General features: G+C 46.4%; 1 protein-coding gene across 7 annotated transcripts in view; it reads right to left on the bottom strand.

The window, feature by feature from the left end:
* LOC139277274 (hyaluronidase-like) overlaps window positions 1-26,647 on the bottom strand; it is a 62,465-nt gene extending 35,818 nt beyond the window's left edge. Inside the window, exons 1-2 of one of the 7 annotated variants that reach the window (XM_070895520.1) lie at window positions 26,580-26,647; window positions 21,822-21,941 (exon numbers count right to left, since the gene is read on the bottom strand). In XM_070895520.1, the coding sequence (XP_070751621.1) occupies window positions 21,822-21,896 (75 nt within the window). In that variant the 5' untranslated portion in view covers window positions 21,897-21,941; window positions 26,580-26,647. Of the gene's footprint in view, window positions 1-11,824; window positions 11,851-21,821; window positions 21,942-26,442 lie in introns of those variants that run through there. The other 6 variants (XM_070895517.1, XM_070895524.1, XM_070895522.1 and 3 more) reach the window with 6 other exon arrangements.
* Between the last annotated feature and the right edge of the window lie 525 nt (window positions 26,648-27,172).

The raw sequence follows: 27,172 nt of genomic DNA, 5'->3' as shown, positions 1-27,172 counted from the left end.
AAAAAAAAGAGGTGCAGGGATGGCGAAAAGTAAACGAGGAAAGAAACGGAAAAATTACGAGCAGGGATGAGTGGGAAACCAGTCCGGGAGAATTTATTTATTTTTTTTAATTAGCAGGACCCGAGAGGGGATGGCACAAAATTCTGGACACATACAACAAAGCACAATAAAGTAGGTTAAAATGGTTGGCGGGTGGGTTGCAATGAAGAACGGAACGGTGCAGAATCTTTGGAATTCTCTACCCCAGGGGCTGTGGAAACTTAGTCGTTGAGTATATTCAAGGCAATGATCGATAAATTTTGGATATTAAGGGAATCAAGGGATGAGAGTGCAGGTAAGTGGGAGTCAGCGTAGAAGATCAGTCATGATCTTATTGAATGGCAGAGCAGGCTTGAGGGGCCAAATGGCCGATTCCTGCTCCTAATTCTTATGTTCTTATGTTCTAGAGGCTACAGGAGCAAAATTAAAATTTGCTAAGAGGAAATACAGACTATCAGAAATGAGAAAACACAGATGCAAAGCAAAGGTTTTTTTTTTAAAACATAAAGGCAATTTACAAAGCATCGAAGCAGCAGTCCAACTGCTGCAGGTTCTGATGTCCAGTTTATGCAGGGTGAGCAGCTGAGCTACGGAAGGAGAAGGAAGCAAGAGGGGCTGCAATGTAACCCAATGGCAGAAGAGTACAAATAACAACTTGCATTTATGTAGCACCTTTAACATAGTAAAACGTCCCAAGGCACTTCACAGGAGCGTTCTCAAACAAAATTTGAAACCGAGCCACATAAGACATTAGAGCAGGTGACTGGTCACAGAGGTAGGTTTTAAGGAGCGTCTTAAAGGAGAGAGAGGTAGAGAGGAGGAGAGAGGTAGAGAGGAGGAGAGGTGTAGGGTGGGAATTCCAGAGCTTAGGGCCGAGTCAGCTGAAGGCACAACCACCAATGGTTGAGCGATTAAAATCAGGGATGCTCGAGGCCAGAATTAGAGGAGTGCAGATAGCTCGGAGGTTGGGTGGCTGGAGGAGATTAGAGGGAGGGATGGTCGAGGCTATGCAGGGATTTGAAAACAAGGATGAGAAAGTTGGGGATGCACAAACTGAAGAATTGGAGAAACGCAGAGTTCTCAGAGGGTCGTAGGGGCAGAGGAGTTCACAGAGATAGGAAGGGATGTGGCCATACTTTTAACAATATTTCTCCTTTTGCTTCTAATTACCTGGTTAACTTAGTTATTAGGATGATAAGTAGTGACAAGAAAGCTATGGGTGACTTAATAGGAAGATACAAGGCTGAGAACCTGACATCAGCAGAGTTAAAAACACTAAGCATAACATCTCTACCAAATCGGCTGTGTATTATTCTTGGTACAACTAAAGCTGGTTGGTGTTTGGTTGGAAATGATAAATATTGGAATGATCAGAAACGAACACTAGACACTTGTGACACAGGCAACTCAAAAAGGGGCTGTTGATAATAAGACTCTCTTCTCTTTGGAAAGGAAGTATTCAGCTCACCGGTGGAAGGACATTTCCAGGAACAATTTCTGGAGTTCTCCAACATTCAAAACAGCGTAAATCGAACTTGGAGAAACAGGAACAGACTAGTGTAGTTGATGTGACATATCAGATACAAGGAAAAAATATTGAGGGTAAAATAGATGGAAAAAGGATGCCTTGTAGACATCCCTCAAATTAAAGTTCATAATCCTTCAAGTTTTAAAAAAAATTAAAGAATATACTGAAAAAATAACCCAATTAAAAATAATTTTTTTAACCACTTTTCCTCAACTCCACCATTTAAGATAATATTCAAAGAGATGCATACAACCAAATTATTACTGCAGTATTACCAGCACAACGAAAGCTCATCAACTTGAAACGTTAACTCTGTTTCTCTCACCATAAATGCTGCCTGACCAGCTGAGTATTTATAGCATTTTCAGTTTTTATTTCATATCATCACTCTCGGGTAGATCGCAATTAACCAAACACTTCCTTAGTTTGCACCAAAAACATTTAGTGTGGAATTTTATCTTTCGCAGATTTCAGATGCACCGTGGGTGGGGACTTCTGTCTGCCACAAAAATATGTCCCTCAATATGATCTTCTGGCCTTGTGTTATTAACATATTCTAAGCAGACTGGCTGGTGCGGGAATAGATTTCAGCAAAAGCAGGTCTCAGAGGCTTATCAAAGCCTAGTGGTGTAGGCAGTCTCAAACTAGAGAAAGTTTAAAAAAAAAATTTAATGTTTTTTTTTTAAATCTCCCCCGCCGGCCTGTGTCATTGATGGCTCTGCAATCGATAAGGCAGATTTAAAAATATATATTTATATTGGTTCTTGGTATGTGGGCTGTATTTGTTGGCCATCCCCAGTTGCCCTGAGAAGGTGCTAGTGGGTCTTCTCATTAAACAGCAATACATGTTCAAATCAGGATGTTGTGTGACTTGGAAGGGAACTTGGGGCTGATGGTATTCGCACAACATTAATATTCTTGGTGGTGGTCACAGGGGAGGAAAATACTATCAAAGTAACTGGGGAGGTTCTTATACCTTCTGTCTCACACTCCTGGGAAGGTTACACAGAAGGCAAATTTATTCCTCATCTCTCATATCTGGGGAGGTTCTTCTCATTTCAGTCTCAATCCTGGGAAGGGTACAATTTGTTTCTCACTTCTGCTGAATTGCTATAGTACATCCTGTAGACTGTACATACTGCAGCCACAGTGCATCGGTGATGGATGGGGTGTGTACTGGGTACAGCGGCAGGGGCACCGGTCAAGTGAATTGCTCTGTGCTAGAAGGTGTTGAGCATCTGAGTATTGCTACGGCTGCACACGTCCAGGCGAGTGGTGAGTATTCCATCAAACTCCTGACTTGAGCCTTGCAGATGGTTGAGTGGCTTTGGAGGGTCAGGAAGTGAGTCACCTGTAAGGAAGTGAGTACCTCACCTCTGCTCAGTTTAAGCAGCCATGGTGTTTATATGGATGGACCAGTTCAGCTTCTGCTCAAAGTTAACCTCTAGATGTTCATGGTGGAGGACTTAGTGATGGTGGTGCCATTTTGCATCACGGGGAGATGGCTGGGCTTTCTTTTGTTCAATATGGTCATTACCTGGCACTATGTGGCACAGACATTACCTGCTACTTGCTAGCCCAAGATTGAACATTTATCCAGGTCCTGCTGTTGGCTGACATGAGCTGCTTCGTTATTGGAAGTAGAAATGGAGCTGAACATCACCGAATTGTCAGCAAAAAGAACACCTGATATGACAAAGAAAGTCGTTGATGAAGCAGTTGAAGATGGTTGGGCCAAGGACGATTCCTTGAGCAACTTCTGCAGTGATGCCCTGGAGTTGCAATGACTGACAACCACAACCATCTTCCTGCATGTCAGGTTTGACTCCAGCCACTTCCCTTTGACTCCAATTTTGATGGGCTCTGTCATGTATCTTACATTATTATATATAACTGTATCCTAACATGATATACATGACTGTAATAAGATATGACCTGTAACCACCAGCATACCTTATCACCAGGGGTGCACTTGCAAGAGACAGGTATATAAGGACAGGTCTCAGGCAAGTGCAGCATTCCAGAGCTGTGAAATAAAGGTGCAGGTCCAGAGTGACCTTGACTTCACTACATGCCTTGTGTGAATCTGTACTGAGGGGACAGGACTTCACGGGCTCCTTGGTGTTATATCTGGTCGAATACTGCCGTGATGTCAGAAGAACATAAGAATTAGGAACAGGAGTAGGCCATCTAGCCCCTCGAACCTGCTCCGCCATTCAAAAAGATCATGGCTGATCTGGCCGTGGACTCAGTTCTACTTACCCGCCCGCTCCCCATAACCCTTAATTCCCTTATTGGTTAAAAATCTATCTATCTGTGATTTGAATACATTCAATGAGCTAGCCTCAACTGCTTCCTTAGGCAGAGAATTCCACAGATTCACAACACTCTGGGAGAAGAAATTCCTTCTCAACTCGGTTTTAAATTGGCTCCCCCGTATTTTGAGGCTATGCCCCCTAGTTCTAGTCTCCCCGACCAGTGGAAACAACCTCTCTGCCTCTATCTTGGTCTATCTTTTTCATTATTTTAAATGTTTCTATAAGATCACCCCTCATCCTTCTGAACTCCAACGAGTAAAGACCCAGTCGACTCAATCTATCATCATCATGTCTGGAATCAGCCTAGTGAATCGTCTCTGTACCCCCTCCAAAGCTAGTATATCCTTCCTTAAGTAAGGTGACCAAAACTGCACGCAGTACTCCAGGTGCGGCCTCACCAATACCCTGTACAGTTGCAGCAACACCTCCCTGCTTTTGTACTCCATCCCTCTCGCAATGAAGGCCAACATTCCATTCGCCTTCCTGATTACCTGCTGCACCTGCAAACTAACCTTTTGGGATTCATGCACAAAGACCCCCAGGTCCCTCTTCACCGCAGCATTTTGTAATTTCTCCCCATTCAAATAATATTCCCTTTTACTGTTTTTTTTCCCCAAGGTGGATGACCTCACACTTTCCGACATTGTATTCCATCTGCCAAGCCTTAGCCCATTCGCTTAACCTATCTAAATCTCTTTGCAGCCTCTGTGTCCTCTACACAACCCGCTTTCCCACTAATCTTTGTATCATCTGCAAATTTTGTTAAACCACACTCTGTCCCCTCTTCTAGGTCATCTATGTATATTGTAAACAGTTGTGGTCCCAGCACCGACCCCTGTGGCACACCACTAACCACCGATTTCCAACCCGAAAAGGACCCATTTATCCCGACTCTCTGCTTTCTGTTAGCCAGCCAATTCTCGATCCATGCTAATACATTTCCTCTGACTCCGCGTACCTTTATCTTCTGCAGTAACCTTTTGTGTGGCACCTTATCGAATGCCTTTTGGAAATCTAAATACACCACATCCATCGGTACACCTCTATCCACCATGCTCGTTATATCCTCAAAGAATTCCAGTAAATTAGTTAAACATGATTTCCCCTTCATGAATCCATTTTGCATTTGCTTGATTGCACTTTTCCTATCTAAATGTCTTGCTATTTCTTCCTTAATGATAGCTTCAAGCATTTTCCTCACTACAGATGTTAAACTAACCGGCCTACAGTTACCTGTCTTTTGTCTGCCCCCTTTTTTAAACAGAGGCGTTACAATTAGCTGCTTTCCAATCCACTGGTACCTCCCCAGAGTCCAGAGAATTTTGGTAGATTATAACGAATGCATCTGCTATAATTTCCGCCATCTCTTTTAATACCCTGGGATGCATTTCATCAGGACCAGGGGACTTGTCTACCTTGAGTCCCATTAGCCTGTCCAGCACTACCCCGCTAGTGATAGTGATTATCTCAAGGTCCTCCCTTCCCACATTCCCGTGACCAGCAATTTTTGGCATGGTTTTTGTGTCTTCCACTGTGAAGACCGAAGCAAAATAATTGTTTAAGGTCTCAGCCATTTCCATCTTCTAGTTTCCCAATAACCTTGGCCACCTTATACGCATTGGTTTTTAATTTGATACTCTCCTTTATTTCCTTGGTTATCCACGGCTGGTTATCCCTTCTCTTACTGCCCTTCTTTTTCACTGGAATATATTTTTGTTGCACACTATGAAAGAGCTCCTTAAAGGTCCTCCACTGTTCCTCAATTGTGCCACCATTTAGTCTGTGTTCCCAGTCTACTTTAGCCAACTCTGCCCTCATCCCACTGTAGTCCCCTTTGTTTAAGCATAGTACGCTCGTTTGAGACACTACTTCCTCACCCTCAATCTGTATTACAAATTCAACCATACTGTGATCACTCATTCCGAGAGGATCTTTTACTAGGAGATCGTTTATTATTCCTGTCTCATTACACAGGAACAGATCTAAGATAGCTTGCTCCCTTGTAGGTTCTGTAACATACTGTTCTAAGAAACAATCCCGTATGCATTCTATGAATTTCTCCTCAAGGCTACCCCGTGCGATTTGATTTGACCAATCGATATGTAGGTTAAAATCCCCCATGATTACTGCCGTTCCTTTTTCACATGCCTCCATTATTCCCTTGATTATTGTCCTCCCCACCGTGAAGTTATTATTTGGGGGCCTATAAACTCTGCCCACCAGTGACTTTTTCCCCTTACTATCTCTAATCTCCACCCACAATGATTCAACATTTTGTTCATTAGAGCCAATATCATCTCTCACAGCTGCCCTGATATCGTCCTTTATTAACAGAGCTACCCCACCTCCTTTCCCTTCTTGTCTATCTTTCCGAATTGTCAGATATTCTGCATGTTTAATTCCCAGTCTTGGCCACCCTGCAACCACGTTTCTGTAATGGCCACCAAATCATACCCATTTGTAATGATTTGTGCCGTCAATTCATTTACTTTATTTCGAATGCTGCATGCATTTATATAGAGTGTTATAAGACTAGTTTTTAAACCATGATTTTTAGTTTTGACCCCTCCTGCAGCCCCTTTATATTCATACATATTGTCCCTTCCTATCACCTTGTGGTTTACACTTACCCCAGTGCTACTCTGCTCTGTTGCCTCCTGCCTTTTGCATTCTTTCTTGGGGTCCTGTTCATCTGAGCTCTCACCCACTCTAACTAGCTCAGAGCCCTCTCTGGGTTCCGAATACTCCTCGCATTGAGGCACCGAGCTTTCAGGCTTGCCTTTTTATTACACTTTGACCCTTTAGAATTTTGCTGTACAGTGGCCCTTTTTGTTTTTTGCCTTGGGTTTCTCTGCCCTCCACTTTTACTCATCTCCTTTCTGTCTTTTGCTTCTGTCTCCATTTTGTTTCCCTCTGTCTCCCTGCATTGGTTCCCATCCCCTTGCCATATTAGTTTAACTCCTCCCCAGCAGCACTAGCAAACACTCCCCCACGGACACTGGTTCCGGTCCTGCCTAGGTGCAGACCGTCTGGTTTGTACTGGTCCCACCTCCCCCAGAACCGGTTCCAATGCTCCAGGAATTTGAATCCCTCCCTGCTGCACCACTGCTCAAGCCACGTATTCATTTGAGCTATCCTGCGATTCCCACTCTGACTAGCACGTGGCACTGGTAGCAATCCCGAGATTACTACTTTTGAGGTCCTACTTTTTAATTTAGCTCCTAGCTCCTTAAATTCGTCTCGTAGGACCTCATCCCTTTTTTTAACCTATATCGTTGGTACCAATGTGCAACACGACAACTGGCTGTTCACCATATCCCTTTTCAGAATGTCCTGCACCCGCTCCGAGACATCCTTGACCCTTGCACCAGGGAGGCAACATACCATCCTGCAGTCTCAGTTGCGGCCGCAGAAACGCCTATCTATTTCCCTTACAATTGAATCCCCTATCACTTTCGCTCTCCCACTCTTTTCCTGCCCTCCTGTGCAGCAGAGCCAGCCACGGTGCCATGAACTTGGCTGCTGCTGCCCTCCCCTGATGAGTCATCCCCCTCAACAGTACTCAAAGCGGTGTATCTGTTTTGCAGGGGGATGACCGCAGGGGACTCCTGCACTACCTTCCTTGCACTGCTCTTCCTGCTAGTCTTCCATTCCCTATCTGGCTGTGGACCCTTCACCTGCGGTAAGACCAACTCGCTACACGTGCTACTCATGTCATTCTCAGCATCATGGATGCTCCAGAGTGAATCCACCCTCAGCTCCAATTCCGCAACGCGGTCCGTCAGGAGCTGGAGGCGGATACACTTCCCGCACATGTAGTCGTCAGGGACACCGGAAGTGTCCCTGAGTTCCCACATGGTACAGGAGGAGCACATCACATGACCGAGCTCTCCTGCCATGACTTAACCCTTAGATACACTTAATTTGGCGACAACACTTAACAGATTACTTACTGATATAAAAAAGAAAAAGAAAAGCTACTCACCAATCACTTACCCCTTTGGCTGTGACGTCACCTTTTGATTTCTTTCTATTTCTTTTTTGCTTTTTCTCCCGGCTGGAGCTGTACAAGCATGCCTTTATAGGCCTCCCGACATCACGCACTCCTGCTTCTCACCGACTGCCGCCGCCTCTCTGACTCACCACGCTGGGCCTTTTGTAGGCCTCCCGACTCCACGCACTCCCGCCTCTCGCCGACGCCTCTCCGACTCACCACGCTGGGCCTTTTGTAGGCCTCCCGACTCCACGCACTCCCGCCTCTCGCCGCCGCCTCTCTGACTCACCACGCTGGGCCTTTTGTAGGCCTCCCGACTCCACGCACTCCCGCCTCTCTGACTCACCACGCTGGGCCTTTTGTAGGCCTCCCGACTCCACGCACTCCCGTCTCTCGCCGACGCCTCTCCGACTCACCACGCTGGGCCTTTTGTAGGCCTCCCGACACCATGCACTCCCGTCTCTCGCCGACTGTCGAGGGCAGCTACTTTCACGTCTCCTCTGGCATTCAGCTCTTTCACCCATTGTCTGGATCAAGGTCTGCAGCAAGGTGGTTCCAATGGAACCAAAATTGAACATCGATCAATAAAAAAATTCCTCACACTTCCATGCCAATTCTGGACTCCAAAGGTCAAATGGCATCACTGGCATCCAGTACTGCTATGGCGCAAATGACGGGAAATAGATTGAAGAACGCATGTTCCTCATTTGCACCTGTCAATATAGTAGGTATCGGAAGTATTGTCAGCCGCTTGGCTATAGGAAACTGGGGGACATGCAAGAATGGGAGAAGTTCAAGTGTCCCTGGCCCATTTTCCATGCCTGCCTGCCCTATTAGGCTTAAAAATTGGTAAAGAGCAAAAAACTGCAGCCATTGTCTCAACCTATTAGTTCCTGTTCCAGTACAATGCCACTCACTACAGTTCTGATGGAGAAGTGCTATATTATGCAATAATTCCCAGCTTGCCCCGAACAGATAGTCCTATTGCATAAAGAGAGCTACCTGCTGGATTTATTATTGTCTTCCCATCATTCCAGGCTTGCTATGTGAAGCGCACTATTCCTTGGCTCAAAGGCTGGAGAGAGAGCCAAGATAGGAGGCCTACTTTACATCTATCAATGCTGCTCGACATCTTGTGACAGAGGGTAGTGTGGGAGCAACCATCCCACAATTTCCTGTAAGATTCCTAAACTTATTCACCATCCTCCACATGCTGCAGCAATCTAATTTAATACAGGAGCAGGACGCTGATACTTTTGCAAAGCGGATCAGAAAAATACAAATGACCTCCGGCAGACGAGACCAAAAAGTAATGTTTTGTAAAAATGAAAAGACTGCTTCAAACAGCCGCTCTGCTGATGGGGTCTTGAACAACGTTCTCTCTAAGCTGCACAATTGTAAATACCATGCACGCACAGAAATCTAAAAAGGACTGCACATTAAAAGAAACAGTTCGCGTAGAATAAAGCACAGCTTACAGGGAACATTGGTCTCGAGTACCTTTTCGACCATATTCCTTTTTCAAAAAGCACGTTGTTCATTAAATTCATTAATGACTTGAAGAACGGAAGACCATTCAGCCCATATGTTTAGCCCTATTAAGTGAAGTGCATCCTTCAGAATTAACTTCTAAGAATATTTTTGATTAAAAAAAACAAATCAAAGCTCTTCACTGAGTGGATTACTTACGAAGTGGCTGCTGTTATGTGGCGAAATCAGACAGCCAATCTGTGCAACTACATCCCACAATCTTCATAGGCAGTCCCTCGGAGTCGAGGATGACTTGCTTCCACATTAAAAATGAGCTCTCATTTGAGTGACTGAAGAGTCCAATGTGGGACCTACAGTCTCGGTCACAGGTAGGGCAGACGGTGGGTGAAAGAATGGGTGGGAGGGGGGCCTGGGTTTCCACACGCTCCTTCCGCTATCTATGCTTGGCTTCAGCTTGCTCTTGGCGTTGAGACTGGGAGGTGTGTGTCTTCCCCGATGCTGTTCCTGCATTTTGGGCGGTCTTGGGCCAGGGTGGGGATGCTACATTTTTTCCAAGGAGGTTTTCAGGGTGTCCTTGAAGCATTTTCTTTGCCCACCTCGATTGCCGTGTCGGAGTTCCGAGTAGAGCATTTGTTTTGGGAGTCTCGTGTCAGGCATACGGATGGCCCGCTCAAATGAGCTGATCAAGTGTGGTCAGTGCTTCGGTGCCACAAACAGCAGTGAGGTGAATGGCCAGTTAATGTTTTTTTTGACAATCACAGGAGAGGTCACTGCTGTCCTTGAACAGGTGGGCAGAACGTTGGTTTAATGTCTGATCCAGCAGGATCTCAACAGCGTTCCTCACCATCGCTTGAAGTTGCACAAGCCCTTTTGGACCCACGCCCCACGTTCGAAAATGTGACTTCAACCCTGATGATGCTTGGCAAGCCGAACAGAGTTCACAAGAAGTCACAAACACTTAGCGAAAGACCCCTGGCTTTGATCTTCCGCAAAGCTTATGGGCAACCCTAAATCATATCCGCAAAAACGATGGCAGAATCATCACGGGATGCACAAATGGAGAATTAAAACTCTCCAGTGTGCGACTCGTCACCCAGAACAGACCACGGAACATAGAACGACTCAATGCCCGATTCACAAATACGAAGAAAGCATCACAGAAATACATTCCACTACTCCTGACGCAATTATCTGGCTTAACCACCTAAATGTAAAATTATAGTTATTGTTCTACATCAGCCATAAAAAGTAGTAGTATGTCTGATCCAAAGGATGGCACCAATATACAGCACTCCCTCAGTATTTTACTGGCATGTCTGCCTGGATAATCAGCTCAAGTAATGGTGCCGGGCTTGAACCCCCAACTTTCTTTTTCAGATCAAAGAGCACTACCAAATGAGCCAATCTGGCACACTTGTCTTGAATGCCATAAAATGGGGGTATGATTCATCACTTGGATGACCACACAAAAGGGGAGGGGGGGTAACCTGAAGAGGGGGGGGGGGGTTAATTAAACAGAGCCCTGTGGGAGACAAAAGGCACAACAGTATTCTTTCCTTGTAAAATCAAGACACATTCAACAGTTGAGGCTAATTTTACTTTAAAGCATGTACAATTCTCATGTGATACTCAATGCATTGCTAATTGTTCCTGCACCACCATTGAGAGACCTGAGAGCATTGGTATTTTATGTGTTAAATTGCTCAAAATGCTCTACCAAGTTCAGAAAGATTGCAAGACAAAATCTAGAATTGTGATCCTGGCTATTTTTCAGATCTTTAGCAAATATATATAGTAAAAATGCCACATGTCCACCATTAGGTTCTACTGAAATCCTAGTGACAACAGCATCAAGGCAGTCCACGTAGAACAAAGCGTAGTCCCCTATCATCGTGTGACTGGTCAACAGTCCCCCACAATGGTCCATTCCCTGCGAATGACCTACAACAGTGCACATCTTATTACTACATGAATGACCAACGTGGTACAAGTGATTGATCCCACAACAGTACACATGTAATTGGGCAGGGACGTAATGAGATTTGAAGAGGAGTTCCAACAGTCACTCTGCAGAGAAAAATAAAAGCACATCTATATGCCATGAGCATTACAGGCGAAGGCACAGTATTTATTAAATCTATCTCTTATGTTGAGACTCACTTGTACACATCATGTACAAGGATGTAGGACTGGAGAAGTTACCAAAGAAAACAGCAACCCTGCTAGTACGTCAAGCTGCAACAAATTTTTATCGATAATCAGTAACAGATGCAAAGCTAGGTAATACTAGCCAGAAGAGAGAGAAATTGGTAATAGTCTGTCCACGTCTGCATTCATTTCCCTAAAACTTCCAAGACACAATTTAAGAGCACTGTTACCCTAATAACTTAGTTAGAAAAATACATCTGAAAACACAAATCTGTATATTCTAACTTTTGACAGTGTTCGACTTACCAAGTGGTGAAATGTCACCGTGACTGAAACTGTTATCGTAGCGACGAATTGGGGGAACTCAATAAAAAAGCTGCAACTTAACTGGAACACTTGTACTGTACCAGGGAAAGAGTTTTAGCAACACTTAAGCAGCAGGAAGTGACTAACCGTCTTGTGACAGTTACATAAACAGTATGCTTACTTCTCTTTTTTTCAAACTTATCAGAGATTGACAAAGATAAACACACACAAGAGTGCCATTTTTTTGTTTGGTCACTGTCTGGCTTTATGTTTTGAAATGTAAAGTTATGATCTCAAGAATAGTTTCTGAGAGCTCAGAGAAGTTGTTCGGAACTTTATTGTACTTTCTTTTATTCAAAAAGTTTGTTTTATAATGGATGTAAAACTAAAAACATAGGGGGTGAAATTGCCCTGCGCCCCGAGCGGGGGCAGTAACTTGCTCGGGGTGGTACTTCCTGCACTCGCCGCAGAAGACCCGCCTGGCTGCTGAATTGGGCTTACCGCCCCTCAGAGGAAGTGGAGCGCAATCTTGCGCGCTCCACTTCCTATAGGGGCGGGTCCAGTGGCACTAATGGTGCAAGATCGGCAACACTGCGCAGAGCCCCTACCCTTCGCTTGAAGGGGAAGGCTGCTGCATACTCTGCGAGGCCTCTGATGAGCTCCACTAGGCCACCAGGGCAGCATGGTACTGGGGCTGCAGCCCAGCACTCAAAACGGAGTACCATGCTGCACAATGGCGGCCCGGACCACGCTAGGGTGCAAGTATTTGAGCCGACCGGAGAGTCAGCAAAACGGCCAAGATGGTGGCATGGGGCGCTGGCCACCTCCCCATTAACTTTTGCCCAGTGAGCGGATATCGGCCCGCTTCACGATTCGTGAGGCTGACGTTGACACCCAGCTTTGCGGGCCAATATCTGCTGCAGGGCGGAAGGGGGTCGGCGCGCGGCATGAAGAGGTCGCCGCACACGACGATGACGTCGCCAGTTGCGCGGCAGCCCAGGGACGCTACCTGTGGGGCGTGCTGCTGCTGGCAATTTCCCGGGAGCCAGTAGCAACCACCCCGGGCGTAAAGTGTTTGGTGCCCTGTTAGCGCTTCCCCAGAGGCGCCAACGGGCGGTGCAAAAAGGAGCATTGCAACCCAATAATTTTAAGAGTGAGTTCCACCATTTTATCAACCCTTAAGCGATACTGACAGCATTACTGCACCTGAAAATTCGAGTAGATCTTTCATATTGAACCATTTTTATTCACTTTCAAGTTTAATTTCAACGGTTCTCCTGCATCAAGTCCAGGTTGAGCGAACATTTCCCACACCTCAACTGCACAAAATTGATGCAATTTTGTTTGACTCCATCAGTTACCTTGGCTGCTTGCTCTAGCTGAACCCACAGGCATCCTCTATGCCCTGCTCAACTCAGAGCTGAGTTTTAAATCCCACATCGTGAGGTAGACTTTATGCGTGTTCTGCACCCAGATTCCAGCGCAAAAGATTGGGGAATTTTAAACATAGAATCAAATGTAAGTGAGTTACACCAAAATACACTTATGTTTGTGTTTTCCGCAATCCTTTACGCTGGTTCAAGATTCAATTCACCCGAATCAGGCCCCACCCACAACCTGGCCGCTCCTCCCCCGGCAGAATTGCGAGATTCTACCAATTGCGCTGGTTCAGGGAGGTTCATTAAGTTGCTCACATTTTCTTAGGCACACAATGCTCTAGTAGGCACATCTTCAAAGTTTTTTCATAAAGAAATATTTAATTTACTAAGAAACTGACTAGTATACATCAATTGTCATTTTCTGTGTTTTTAAACCAGGTTACTCACAGGACTGGACACCCTTACTAAAAATGCTTAATTTTGGTGAAAAACTCAATTTCAGCTGTATTAATAAAACTGCACCAGGTCTTAAATACATCAAGGAATATTTTTTAATGGGGAAAAAAAGAAATAATTACATTCTATTACGCTCCACGATTGCGCTGATTCAAAGAAGATTTTACATTTGTGATTATGCAAATGAATTTTTGCGGAAACTTGAAGTGTAACCTGACCAGCACAATTTCAAGGCCATTTTGGCCACAATTTCCCGATTGCACCCAAAGTGGAAGCTCCACTCCCGGTCTATTGCCAATACTGTCTTCTTGTACCTCTGTAACGTTGCCCATTGAAGCCCCTTTCCCATCCCTCCCCTAATGAAACTTACCCATGCCTTCTTCACTATGAGCACTTGAAGACCTACATTGGACCATTTCCTTTGTTTCAAAGGAAGGCAAACTAATCCCCACTTGGAGACTTTAATACCTGTACAAATCCCCACTTGGAAACTTCAATACCAAAACATGGAAGGAATTCACGGCACGTCGGAAATGGGATCATGTAACCCCACTGGTTTCCTCTTGCCGTCCAAGTGTTGGGGATCACCAACACCTTATTTCACACAGCTGATAACTACAAATCTTCCCATATGAACCCTCATTCGAAGCACTGGCATCAACTTGACTATATCACTGTAAGACAATGCCCCATTCAAGATACACAACATTTGCACCATGTGTGGAGCTGACGGATGTGCTCGACAGATCACACCTAATCCGTTCCAAGATAGCTTTTGTTACCCCTCATTATCAAAAAGGTCCCGACACCATGAGAAAGTTGGATTTGAGTTAGGAATGCGCTAAAGTAATCACAGGAGGACTAAATATTAGTAATCACCTCTAGAGTCAAAGCTGAATGGACAAAGTTCAAGACAGCCATTTACAAAACAAGAGGCCACCAGTCGTTATTAGGAATGCTTTGATACAAATGCTGCCTATCTCAGCTGCATGAATGAAAAGAACTCCATCGTAAAGAAACAGCATGACTCAAACATCTAAAACAGAATGTAGGCTAAAATGGGGGGGAAATGAAGAACTCCTGGGAAAGAAAATGGATGCAACCCAGTCTTATGCAGGCCCGCATAATTAAAAGAACTTGCATTGAAGACTGTGTTTGGACCACCCACATTGCTGCTCCCCTCAGGAATGCTGATGGGTCCTACAGTGATCACGGAAAAGCACAGACTGATGGAATAACGGTTTGAACCAGGCCACGTTTCCCTACATTACAATAAAGCCTACACATCAAAACAAATTCATTGGCTGTGAAGCACTGTGGGATGACCTAAAGTCATAAAAGGCGCTATATAAATGCAAATTCTTTATTTCTTAAAAATACACACGATTAACTGTAACATTCATAAAAAACTGGAGCTCAATTTTAACTGTAATAAAATTTGCCACTAAACCTATATCTTCACCATCTAATTCCTTCAGCTTCCAATAAAAATTTCTTAGTGATACTTAGAAATGACTGATAGTAATATTCGCAGATAAATGCTTAATACAAATGACATTCCTCCATCAGCTTTTTTAACCCAGTTGGACCTGTTTATTTTAAATGGGAAGACACACCCACTAAAATCCCAGAAGAATTTCATATAAGAATGGGATGACCTTGAGCTTTGATTCTTGCAATTTGTTCAACTGATTTCACTTTCAAGAAAACGGTAGTGGTTAGTTTGAGGCGTTGCATTTTTGATGTAAAGAGTTGATTCGATTGTGGTTTGAAAAGGGGAAATGTGTTAATGTACCTTTTTTTCTCAAGTACTTTTATTGAAGAAAATAAAGTTTTATTTTTCTTTCCAAAAGTGAAGGGAGATTTCACCAGAAGGACAAAGCAGAATTTCTTCCCAATTGTTCAACGAGTTTAACTAATGAGCAGCTGAGGTGAACATAAGAATTAGGAGCAGGAATAGGCCATACGGCCCTTCGAGCCCGCTCCACCATTCAATATCATGGCTGATCTTCAACTTCCACTCCGCTTTCCCACCCGATCCCCATATCCCTTGATTTCCCCTAGAGTCCAAAAATCTCTCAGTCTTGAATATGCTCAACGACTCAGCATCCACAGCCCTCTGGGGCAGGGAATTCCAAAGATTCACCACCCTTTGAGTGAAGAAATTCCTTCTTGTCTCAATCTTAAATGGCTGATGTCCTAGTTCTCGACTCTCCAACCAGAGGAAACAACCTCTCAGCATCTACCCTGTCAATCACCTCTCATTCTTCTAAACTCCAGAGTATAGGTCCATTCTACTCAATCTCTCCTCATCGGACAACCCACTCATCCCAGGGATCAATCTAGTGAACCTTAGTTGCACCACCTCCAAAGCAAGTATATTCTTCCTCAGATAAGGAGACTAAAACTGTGCACAGTACTCTAGGTTTGGTCTCACCAAGACTCTACAATTGTAGCAAGACTTCCTTACTCTTATACTCCAACCCCCTTGCAATAAAAGCCAACATGCCACTTGCCTTCCTAATTGCTTGCTGCACCTGCATGCTAATTAAATGAACAGACCAGGAAGTTTTCAGATTCAAAGCCAGTCTGTGCTGAATTTGTTGATCTCAGCCAAGGTGGTGGCAAGAGTGCTACAATTTGCTTCTGTGGCCTTTGGGTTCAGGAAGGGAAAATTGGCCTGATTGCTATACAGCCGCTCCTGCGGGAAGTGTGAGGATGCTAGGTAATGGCAGAATCAGACGTGGCTGTTATGCTGAAAGACACCCAATCAAAGCCATCAACTGGCCTCAGCACTCCTTGTCTATGGATATCAGGTTTAAAAACTAGGTAGGGAAACAAGATCACTTGGGTGAGCACGGGACTAAGCTAGCTGTAATGTACTCGACAAGCAAACGGGCTGCTCATTGTCACGCATTAAGAATGTGGTAGGGGAGTGTTGCCAGTGTACAGCGAAATATACCCCAGCAAGAGAGGAGCAGAGGAAAATCAGAGCAAAAAAATAAGAATCACAGTTACACAGAGTGAGATTTGAAAAAAAAAAATGACTTGCACTTATATAGCGCCAGTCACAACCACCTGAAGTCCTAAATCGCTTTACAGACAATTAAGTACTTTTTGAAATGTAATCACTATTGTAATGTACGAAACGCGGCAGCCAATTGGCACACAGCAAGATCCCACAAACAGCAATGTGATAATGACCAAATAATCTGTTTTAGTGATGTTGATTGAGGGATAAATATTAGCCACGACAACGGGCATAAATCCCCAGCTCTTCTTCAAAATAGGATCTTATACGTCCACCTGAAGGAGCAAACGGGACTTCGGTTTAATGCCTCCTCCAAAAGATGGCACCTCTGACAGTGCAGCATTCCCTCAGCACTGCACTGGGAGCGTCAGCCTAGATTTTTGTGCTTAAGTTTCTGGAATGGGACTGAACACAACCTTCTGACTCAGAGGCGAGTGTGCTACCCACTGAGCCACGCCTTCCACATACATTTATCTTTGGGGTCACGGTGATGGTGAGGTCATTTACAGATGGAATGGATAACAATAACTTGCATTCATATAACGTCTTTAAATGTGGTAAAACATTCCAAGGCGCTTCACTGGAGCAAAAATTTGATATAAGGAGATATTAGGACCGGTGGGTCAAAAAGATAAATTCTAAGGAACGTCTTAAAAGAAGAGAGGTAGAGAGGTTTAGGGAGAGAATTCCAGAGCTTAGGGCCGAGGCAGCCGAAGGCAGAGAGGGAGGGGTGTTGACTAAGACATCATGATCTTCTCTGAATAGTGCCATGGAATAGTTTCCATTCACAACATCCCAAATGAAAGATACCACTTCAGACCCTGGAGCACTTCCCCAATATGTCATTTTATATTACATGCTTAAGTCCGTAACTTTACGCGCAGAGGTAAGAGTACTAGTTTTAAGCCAAGCTGACAGTTGTAGAGAAATGAGGGGCAGCTTGCATGATTTGGGGACCATTAATAAACTCGCTGCACTTATAATAATCCCCGTTTAAAACTAAGTGAAGACTGGCTGTAGGTTATTAATACCATCTGACTCCAAGATCGGAATGCAGACTTAAAATGGCTTCCTGAATTATATTGATATAACCACCTCAGTTTTTTGAGGGGTTTTATTCTGGTTTTGGTCAATTTTTGAACTTACAGTGTCTATCTATGCTCCATATTCTACTCTGGTTTCCAAAGTGAGCAAAAAAGTTAGATGAGTACAAAATGGGCTTCCCTGTTTTATACTTCCACCAACTTCTTTTGCTCACATTCGCAGGGGGAAGAAAATATAGGCGATGACAACTGATGTCCGACATTATTAATACAGGGTTACCACAAAATCAGCAGCAACTAAAGACATGTTCTACGTCTCATATATATCTTATTAGTTGTATTTATCTCCTATTTCAGATAAACAGCACGGTCTACTCAGTTTCTACTTTCCTGTTAGTAGATTTTTTCAGATTGAGATCAGTCAGCTGATCAGATTAGAGTCAGTAAGCCCAACAGTACACGGGAGCTGATAATACAAAATAACTGAACTAACACTAGGAGAGATACAATCATTAGCCCAAGAGTGCTCCAGTGTCATGGCTCTATGATTATCCAGCTCATTTGCATTGTCAGTTCCAAGTGCACAATACAACAAGAGCCCTTGTACTTCAGTTGGCTTTTTGTTCGTTGTTAATCATTAAACATGCAGGAGTCTGCACATAACACGAACCTGGTATTGCAGTACTTCCAGGAACGGTGCAGTGGCTCTAGGCCTTTTGGCTAAGAGCATTGGCGCAGAGTGATCCTTGATGTGTGCAAGGTGACCTCTGGCGTTTGTGATTTGACAAAAGAATTGGAACGATTGGCTACGAATTTCAAAAAAAAAAAAATAAATAAATAAATAAATAAATAGAATGATCTGAAATTCAAACCATGCTCTTCAAGTTTTCTACCCTTTTGAGGAATCAGTGTCCAAAGTTAAAATGTTTCTCAAAAGAAAATGACATTATATTGGAATATTTATTGGGTTCAGGGCATAGCCACTTTTAGGGAGCGTAGTGAATCACGGTTATTAGAGACAATGCTGCATTGTGATGGAGAAAATGGGAGTGGCAATGAGAGAATGGGCCCAAGTTTCCACACGCACCTAGAACGGCGCAGTCCCGACCTGGACGCCCGTTTTTCGCGCCACAAAGTGCGCCTAAAAAAATCCTCCGTATTCTCCACCTACCTGCAGGTCCTCTGGCCCTCGGCGCAGACAGCACGAGCTGTGGGGGGGCGGAGCCAGGACCCTGCGCTGAAAACAGTGCCGGGACTTCTGCACATGCGCGCTACAGTGGGCACGCAAGTGCAGTAGCTCCAGGCGCCGGACTGTGTGGGAGGGGCCCGAAGCACGCAGCCCCTAGCCCTGGCTGAATGGCCTCACTGGGGCTGCATGAATAAGGCTCCTCCCACGGCCAGCTCCTGCTCCCCCCACCCCCCGACCAGACCCGACACCCGCTTCCCCCTGCCTCCGGACCAGACCTGACACCCGCTCCCCCCCCACCGCCTCCGGACCAGATCCGACACCCACTCCCCCCCCCCCACGATTGGACCCGACCCGCGCTCCTGTTCCCACTCCCCGCCCCCCCCGACCCGACCCGCGCTCCTGTTCCCGCTCCCCGCCTTCCCGACTCGACCCGCGCTCCTGTTCCCTCTCCCCGCCTCCCCGACCCGCGCTCCTGTTCCCGCTCCCCGACTGGACCCGACCCGCGCGTCCGCCCGCCCCCCCCCCCCCCGACTGGACCCGACCCCCGCTCCCGGACTGGATCCGACCCGACCTGACCTCCCCTCTCCCTCCTCCACCCCCCTCTCTCTCTCCCCCCCCTCCCTCTCTCTCTCTCTTCCCCCTCCCTCTCTCTCTCCCCCCTCCCTCTCTCTCTCCCCCCCTCCCTCTCTCTCTCCCCTCCCTCTCCCTCCCTCTCTCTCTCTCTCTCTCCCCCCCCTCTCTCTCTCTCCCCCCCCTCTCTCTCTCTCGCTCCCCTCCCCTCTCTCTCTCCCCCCCTCTCTCTCTTCCCCCCCTCTCTCTCTCTCTCTCTCTTCCCCCTCTCTCTCTCTCTCTTCCCCCCCTCTCTCTCTCTCTCTCTCTCTTCCCCCCTCTCTCTCTCTCTCTTCCCCCCTCTCTCTCTCTCTCTTCCCCCCTCTCTCTCTCTCTCTCTTCCCCCCCTCTCTCTCTCTCTCTCTTCCCCCCCTCTCTCTCTCTCTCTTCCCCCCCCCTCTCTCTCTCTCTTCCCCCCCCTCTCTCTCTCTCTCTCTTCCCCCCCCTCTCTCTCTCTCTTCCCCCCCCTCTCTCTCTCTCTCTCTTCCCCCCTCTCTCTCTCTCTCTCTTCCCCCCTCTCTCTCTCTCTCTCTCTCTTCCCCCCCCTCTCTCTCTCTCTCTCTCTTCCCCCCCTCTCTCTCTCTCTTCCCCCCCCCTCTCTCTCTCTCTCTTCCCCCCCTCTCTCTCTCTCTTCCCCCCCCTCTCTCTCTCTCTCTTCCCCCTCTCTCTCTCTTCCCCCTCTCTCTCTCTCTTCCCCCTCTCTCTCTCTCTCTCTCTTCCCCCTCTCTCTCTCTCTCTTCTCCCCCCCCCCTCTCTCTCTCTCTCTTCTCCCCCTCTCTCTCTCTCTCTCCTCCCCCCCCTCTCTCTCTCTCTCTTCCCCCCCTTCTCTCTCTCTCTTCTCCCCCCCCCCTCTCTCTCTTCTCCCCCCTCTCTCTCTCTCTCTCTTCTCCCCCCCCTCTCTCTCTCTTCTCCCCCCCCCTCTCTCTCTCTCTTCTCCCCCCCTCTCTCTCTCTCTTCTCCCCCCCCTCTCTCTCTCTCTTCCCCCCCTCTCTCTCTCTCTCTCTCTTCTCCCCCCCCGACCCGAACCGAACCTCTCCTACCCGACCCAACCCAACGCCACCTACCTGTAAATCTGGTGCTGGGGACGGGCCCTGCCCGAAGTCTCGGGCCGGCCCGTTCAGCCTTCGATCCCGAAAGGCCTGCCTGAAGCACTTTCACACAGGTAGGAAGATGGTTTATTTCATCTTTTCTTTGCTTATAAATGTTTATTCAGGTTGGATTTATTTGTATAATATTTGTATAAGTATAAATAAGGATTTATTATAGAATTTAATGACTTCCCTCCCCCCCCCCACCTCATTCTGGACGCCTAATTTGTAACCTGCGCCTGATTTTTTAATGTGTAGATAAGGTTTTTTCAGTTCTACAAAAATCTTCACTTGCTCCATTCTACTTTAGTTTGGAGTACGTTTTCACAGTGGAAACTTTCAAATCAGGAGTCAGTGGCCGGACACGCCCCCTTTTGAAGAAAAAATTCTGTTCCAAAGTAGAACTGTTCTACCTGACTAGAACTGCAGAAAAAAAAATGTGGAGAATTGCGATTTCTAAGATAGTCCGTTCTCCACCAGTTGCTCCTAAAAATCAGGCGCAAATCATGTGGAAACTTGGGCCCTATATGTTAGGAAAGTTAGTATTCTGTAAAATGTGAGGCAATACTGAGTTTGCAGTTGCTGTGAAGCGATTATTTTAGATTAAGACCATTAATTTTATTTTATATCTTTAGTTGCTGAAGCATATTTGGCCATTTTCTCCACATGGGTCATCCTACTTTCCTCAGCTCGGGAGAGGAGGCATAATATTGACTAGACTCTGTGGGCTACCCCAAACTGTGAGAGGATATAGAAGCTATCAACATTCTTAACAGGAGCAGAGAAGAGGCATTCTTGTTTGGGGTAATATTTTTAATCACAAGAAATGGATCAAATGTGATTGCTGTGCAGTGCTCCATCCAGCAGACTAGTACAGAGAATGGTATAACTTGCCCAGCGAGTTCAAGACAGGGTGGAACATTAAGATTAAGACATTTAACAACAACAAGCCTTTAACTTAGTAAAATGTACCAAAGCACTTCACAGGAACGTAATCAGACAAAACTGACACAGAGCCAAAGACGAAGACATTTGGAAACGTGACCAAAAGCTTGGTCAAAGAGGTAGGTTTTAAGGAGCGTCTTAGAGGGGAGACAGAGGTGGAGAGGTTTAGGATTTAAGGCTTTAATTTAAAGGGATTAACCCTTTGCCCAAAGGAATATTTGTTTAGTCTGACACAGTCTTTAGGATAAGGAATTTACCTCTATCTTTCCTGCGCTCGGCTCTGCACATGTTCCGTCAGCCCCTGAGGACGGGGTGGCCCAGGTCTTGGACATAACCACGACAGCCGATACTCTGTAATCAACCAATGGGAGGCATGCCTGCAGCAGGGCAAGATATTAACGAGTAAGAAAGTCTGCAGGTTTGACGACTCGACATTAAGGAATGGGAAAATTGCATGCAAGATGATTTTGTTTGTCAATTATTTTTCCCCATTCTCCTTCTCTCGTGGAGGTGTTGGCTCCTGCTGGTGTACAGGTCAACAGGCCATTCTTCATACACGAGTTGTAGCAAGTCATTCAATAACAGAAAGCATTAAGGCAGCCAAAGCCTGCTGTCACTTGATAAATGCACACACTTTCCATCCGGTCGTGGATCAGTGAGCAGGAATGAGATTCATGGTTGGTGACTTCTCCCCCCGCCTCCCCTTCCCGAGCCCACAGGCCAGCACGGCCAATTTTTTTGCTGTTTCCTTTGCCCTGGCTCCTCTGAGAGAGAGCCTGAAATGGGGAACCCACTGGAGATCATGGCCTGGAATTTGCAGTCAGCACTGAAGCAAAGGCACTCGCTGCTTGCCCCAAAGTACCCTTCGCACGAAGATCTCGCCATCCGTGTCAATTCCAATCAACCAAATAAAGTGGGGATTCCTTTGTGCAAACAGTTGCGATGGCAACAGGCTGTCTAAGCAGCCAATCAAAATGCAAAATTCTCAGACAGCGAACAAGGAAGTGAGTAAGCTCTTAAAATTCTAACTTTTAAAAAAATGTTAGAGAGAGCAAAATAAAGATTGGGGCTCTCACATGGGGAAAAGGCAAACCTGCAATAAAGATGGACAAACTTTCAAAAACATTTTTAATTTTAAGTTCCTTAAAAAAATTATTTTTATTAAAATGGACAAATTTCACCCTGCACAAAATTAAAACGAGGTCTCTGTTTTGCATCAAGTGGCCTGTCTACTGTCCTGGATGGTGCCTTTATCCACTAGGCCATCAGGAAGCTGATGTCCGTTTCTTTTGGGATCTCTTAATTCTCTCTACTCTGCAGCAGCAGGCTGAAAGCTTCAGAATGCAACACCTATTTTCACAGCCCAAGAAGGGTGTGTTGAAACAATGCATAGTAAACTGAGTATTAAAATTATTCTAAGTGAGCTCCTTGATGGTTCGGTCAGTAATTCTACTGCCCAGTATTCATAGAATCATAAGAAATTGACAGCAAGGAAGGTCATTTCGGCCCTTCGTGTCCACACCGGCCGACAAAGAACTATCCAGCCTAATCCCACTTTCCAGCTCTTGGTCTGTAGCCCTGTAGGTTACGGCACTTCAAGTGCACTTTTTAAATGTGGTGAGGGTTTCTGCCTCTACCACCCTTTCAGGCAGTGAGTTCCAGATCCCCACCACCCTCTGGGTGAAGAAATGTCCCCTCAAATCCCCTCTAAACCTTCTACCAATTACTTTAAATCTATGCCCCCTGGTTGTTGACCCTCCCGATCCCTATCTAGCAACCGTTTCTGGAAAGTGCATACATTTTGGCATCGGATGAGGAACATGTTGGGCTTGACTACCAGAGCAAACCCTGTTGGATGCATGGCCTGCTATTCGAACTTTCTGGGGTAAGATGAGGTACAGGAAAGCTGTCAGTGAATGTGGAAGTATTTGGGTGCCTGAGTCACTGCATGCAAGACAGGATGAATATCGAAGGCTCAAAAATACTTAAGATACAGGTTTTTGGATTTGAAAAAGTCTTCAATAAGCAGATTTCTACAAACTATGAAATGTGACTCAAAACATAATCTCCATTGAGTTCTCCATTTCAGGATGGCTGTATAGGGCCAAGGATTGGCCAGGGGGAAAAGAGAAAGAGAAAATGATTTTTTTTTAAAAACTCAACAGGTCACAGTTAACAAGAGCAAAACACAGAGGGCAAAAGGATTATAAAACACAAGATGTCATAATTGAGTAATTAGCTACTGCAACTAAACATGCTGCAGAGCCCCAAACTGCCAAATGACAGGACATTCATAACAGCTCTGTAGTGCCTCACATACAACCTTAATTAATGCATCGGCGTTCCTAACTGCAGGCACTACCATCTGTGCTTTATCTTCTGGCATTACTAACTGCAGGTCTATAGTAGAAAACTACACTTAGCTTCATGACATTTCTGATGACTGGCATACCATTAACTGACATTGCTGATTCCAAGCTGCATGCACTATATATACAACCACTGCTTCATGACCTGACATTCCCGATTTCTGCCTCTACATTGCTAAATACTAAGCTTTCTGTCCAGCATACCCGATTACAGGTTCTACAGTGCCACACACATTCATGCGCCACATTGACCATTACTGGCTCGAGTGCCTCACATTCCTGGCCCTAGTGCTACACATACACAGTGTCCATGCCCCACATTACTGGCCCTAGTGCCACACACTGTTCTCATGCCCCACATTACAGGCCCTAGTGCCACACACACAGTGTCCATGCCCCACATTACTGGCCCTAGTGCCACACACTGTTCTCATGCCCCACATTACTGTCCCTAGTGCCACACACTGTTCTCATGCCCCACATTACTGGCCCTCGTGCTACATACACACTGTGTCCATGCCCCACATTACTGGCTCTAGCGCCACACACACTGTTTTCATGCCCCACATTACTGGCCCTAGTGCCATACATAGTGTCCATGCCCCACATTACTGGCCCTAGTGCCATACATACAGTGTCCATGCCCCACATTACTGGCTCTAGAGCCACACACACTGTGTCGATGCCCCACATTACTGGCTCTAGAGCCACACAGTGTCCATGCCCCACATTACTGGCCCTAGTGCCATACACAATGTGTCCATGCCGCACATTACTGGCCCTAGAGCCACACACTGTTCTCATGCCCCACATTACTGGCCCTAGTGCCATACATAGTGTCCATGTCCCACATTACTGGCCCTAGTGCCATACATACAGTGTCCATGCCCCACATTACTGACCCTAGTGCCACACACACAGTGTCCATGCCCCACATTACTGGCCCTAGTGCAACACAATGTTCTCATGCCCCACATTACTGGCCCTAGTGCCATACACAATGTGTCCATGCCGCACATTACTGGCCCTAGAGCCACACACTGTTCTCATGCCCCACATTACTCGCCCTAGTGCCACACACACTGTTCTCATGCCCCACATTACTGGCCCTAGTGCCACACACACAGTGTCCATGCCCCACATTACTGGCCCTAGTGCCATACACACTGTGTCCATGCCCCACATTACTGGCCCTAGTGCCACACACACTGTGTTCATGCCCCACATTACTGGCCCTAGTGCCACACACACTGTTCTCATGCCCCACATTACTGGCCCTAGTGCCACACACACTGTGTTCATGCCCCACATTACTGGCCCTAGTGCCACACACACAGTGTCCATGCCCCACATTACTGGCCCTAGTGCCATACACAATGTGTCCATGCCGCACATTACTGGCCCTAGAGCCACACACTGTTCTCATGCCCCACATTACTGGCCCTAGTGCCACACACACTGTGTTCATGCCCCACATTACTCGCCCTAGTGCCACACACACTGTTCTCATGCCCCACATTACTGGCCCTAGTGCCACACACATAGTGTCCACGCCCCACATTACTGGCCCTAGTGCCACACACACTCTGTTCATGCCCCACATTACTCGCCCTAGTGCCACACACACTGTTCTCATGCCCCACATTACTGGCCCTAGTGCCATACACAATGTGTCCATGCCGCACATTACTGGCCCTAGAGCCACACACTGTTCTCATGCCCCACATTACTCGCCCTAGTGCCACACACACTGTTCTCATGCCCCACATTACTGGCCCTAGTGCCACACACCGTGTCCATGCCCCACATTACTGGCCCTAGTGCCATACACACTGTGTTCATGCCCCACATTACTCGCCCTAGTGCCACACACACTGTTCTCATGCCCCACATTACTGGCCCTAGTGCCACACACACTGTGTTCATGCCCCACATTACTGGCCCTAGTGCCACACACACTGTTCTCATGCCCCACATTACTCGCCCTAGTGCCACACACACAGTGTCCATGCCCCACATTACTGGCCCTAGTGCCATACACACTGTGTCCATGCCCACATTACTGGCCCTAGTGCCACACACACAGTGTCCATGCCCCACATTACTGGCCCTAGTGCCACACACTGTTCTCATGCCCCACATTACTCGCCCTAGTGCCACACACACTGTTCTCATGCCCCACATTACTGGCCCTAGTGCCACACACACTGTTCTCATGCCCCACATTACTCGCCCTAGTGCCACACACAGTGTCCATGCCCCACATTACTGACCCTAGTGCCACACACACTGTTCTCATACCCCACATTACTGACCCTAGTGCCACACACACTGTGTCCATGCCCCACATTACTGGCCCTGGTGCCATACACACTGTTCTCATGCCCCATATGCCTCTAATGCCACAAAGCACAGATTTATTCGCGACAGAACAAGGGCTGTGCTGCCGGGTAAATTATTTATCGCTACCCGCCCCTGACATCGCTGCCCAATCCCCGGCTTCTCTCACCCAAACCCCAGCACCCATTCAGGCGAGGCCGAGGCTTTTACCGCACAGGAGAGGCCTAGCTCCGGGCTGAACCCTCTGCCTCGCGTACCCACCAGCCCCCGTCCCGATGATTAAAGTCAGCTCCAACGGACACTAACGTGGTCATTTCGATACCGCTGTCCCTGGGCACCCCGACCCGGCGACGGTCTGAGAAGAGAACGGGGCCGCCGCAGACAGCGCCTCCCGCTGGCGGGAAGATACAAATGTATTGAAATCGGTGGAGAAAATGTGAAAGAAAGGCTTGCATTTATATAGCGCCTATCAGGATTCATTTTATTTCATTGACTATAAAGCGCTTTGAGATATCCGGTAGTGTGAAAGGTGCTTTACAGCCAATGAAGTACTTTTGGAGTGCAGTCACTGTTGTAATGTAGGAAACGCAGCAGCCAATTTGTGCACAGCAAGCTCCCACAAACAGCAATGTGACAATGACCAGATAATCTGTTTTTGTTATGTTGATTGAGGGAAAAATATTGGCCAGGATCCTGGGTAGAATATAGTGCCATGGGATCTTTTACGTCCACCTGAGAGGGGCCTCGGCTTAATGTCTCTGATAGGTCCTTACTATACAGTATAAATGCACACGAGGCCCATGCTTGAGAGAAGGTCAGTCTGTGACCTGTCCTTTATTCCTTAGCACTCAAGTGATGAAGGTGGGTGGAGCTTCCCCTTTTATACATGAAGGTCCAGG

The sequence above is a fragment of the Pristiophorus japonicus genome, chromosome 12 (assembly GCF_044704955.1).
Source record: "Pristiophorus japonicus isolate sPriJap1 chromosome 12, sPriJap1.hap1, whole genome shotgun sequence".
NCBI lineage: Eukaryota > Metazoa > Chordata > Chondrichthyes > Pristiophoridae > Pristiophorus > Pristiophorus japonicus.
This window is presented reverse-complemented; position numbering and strand designations above follow the sequence as displayed.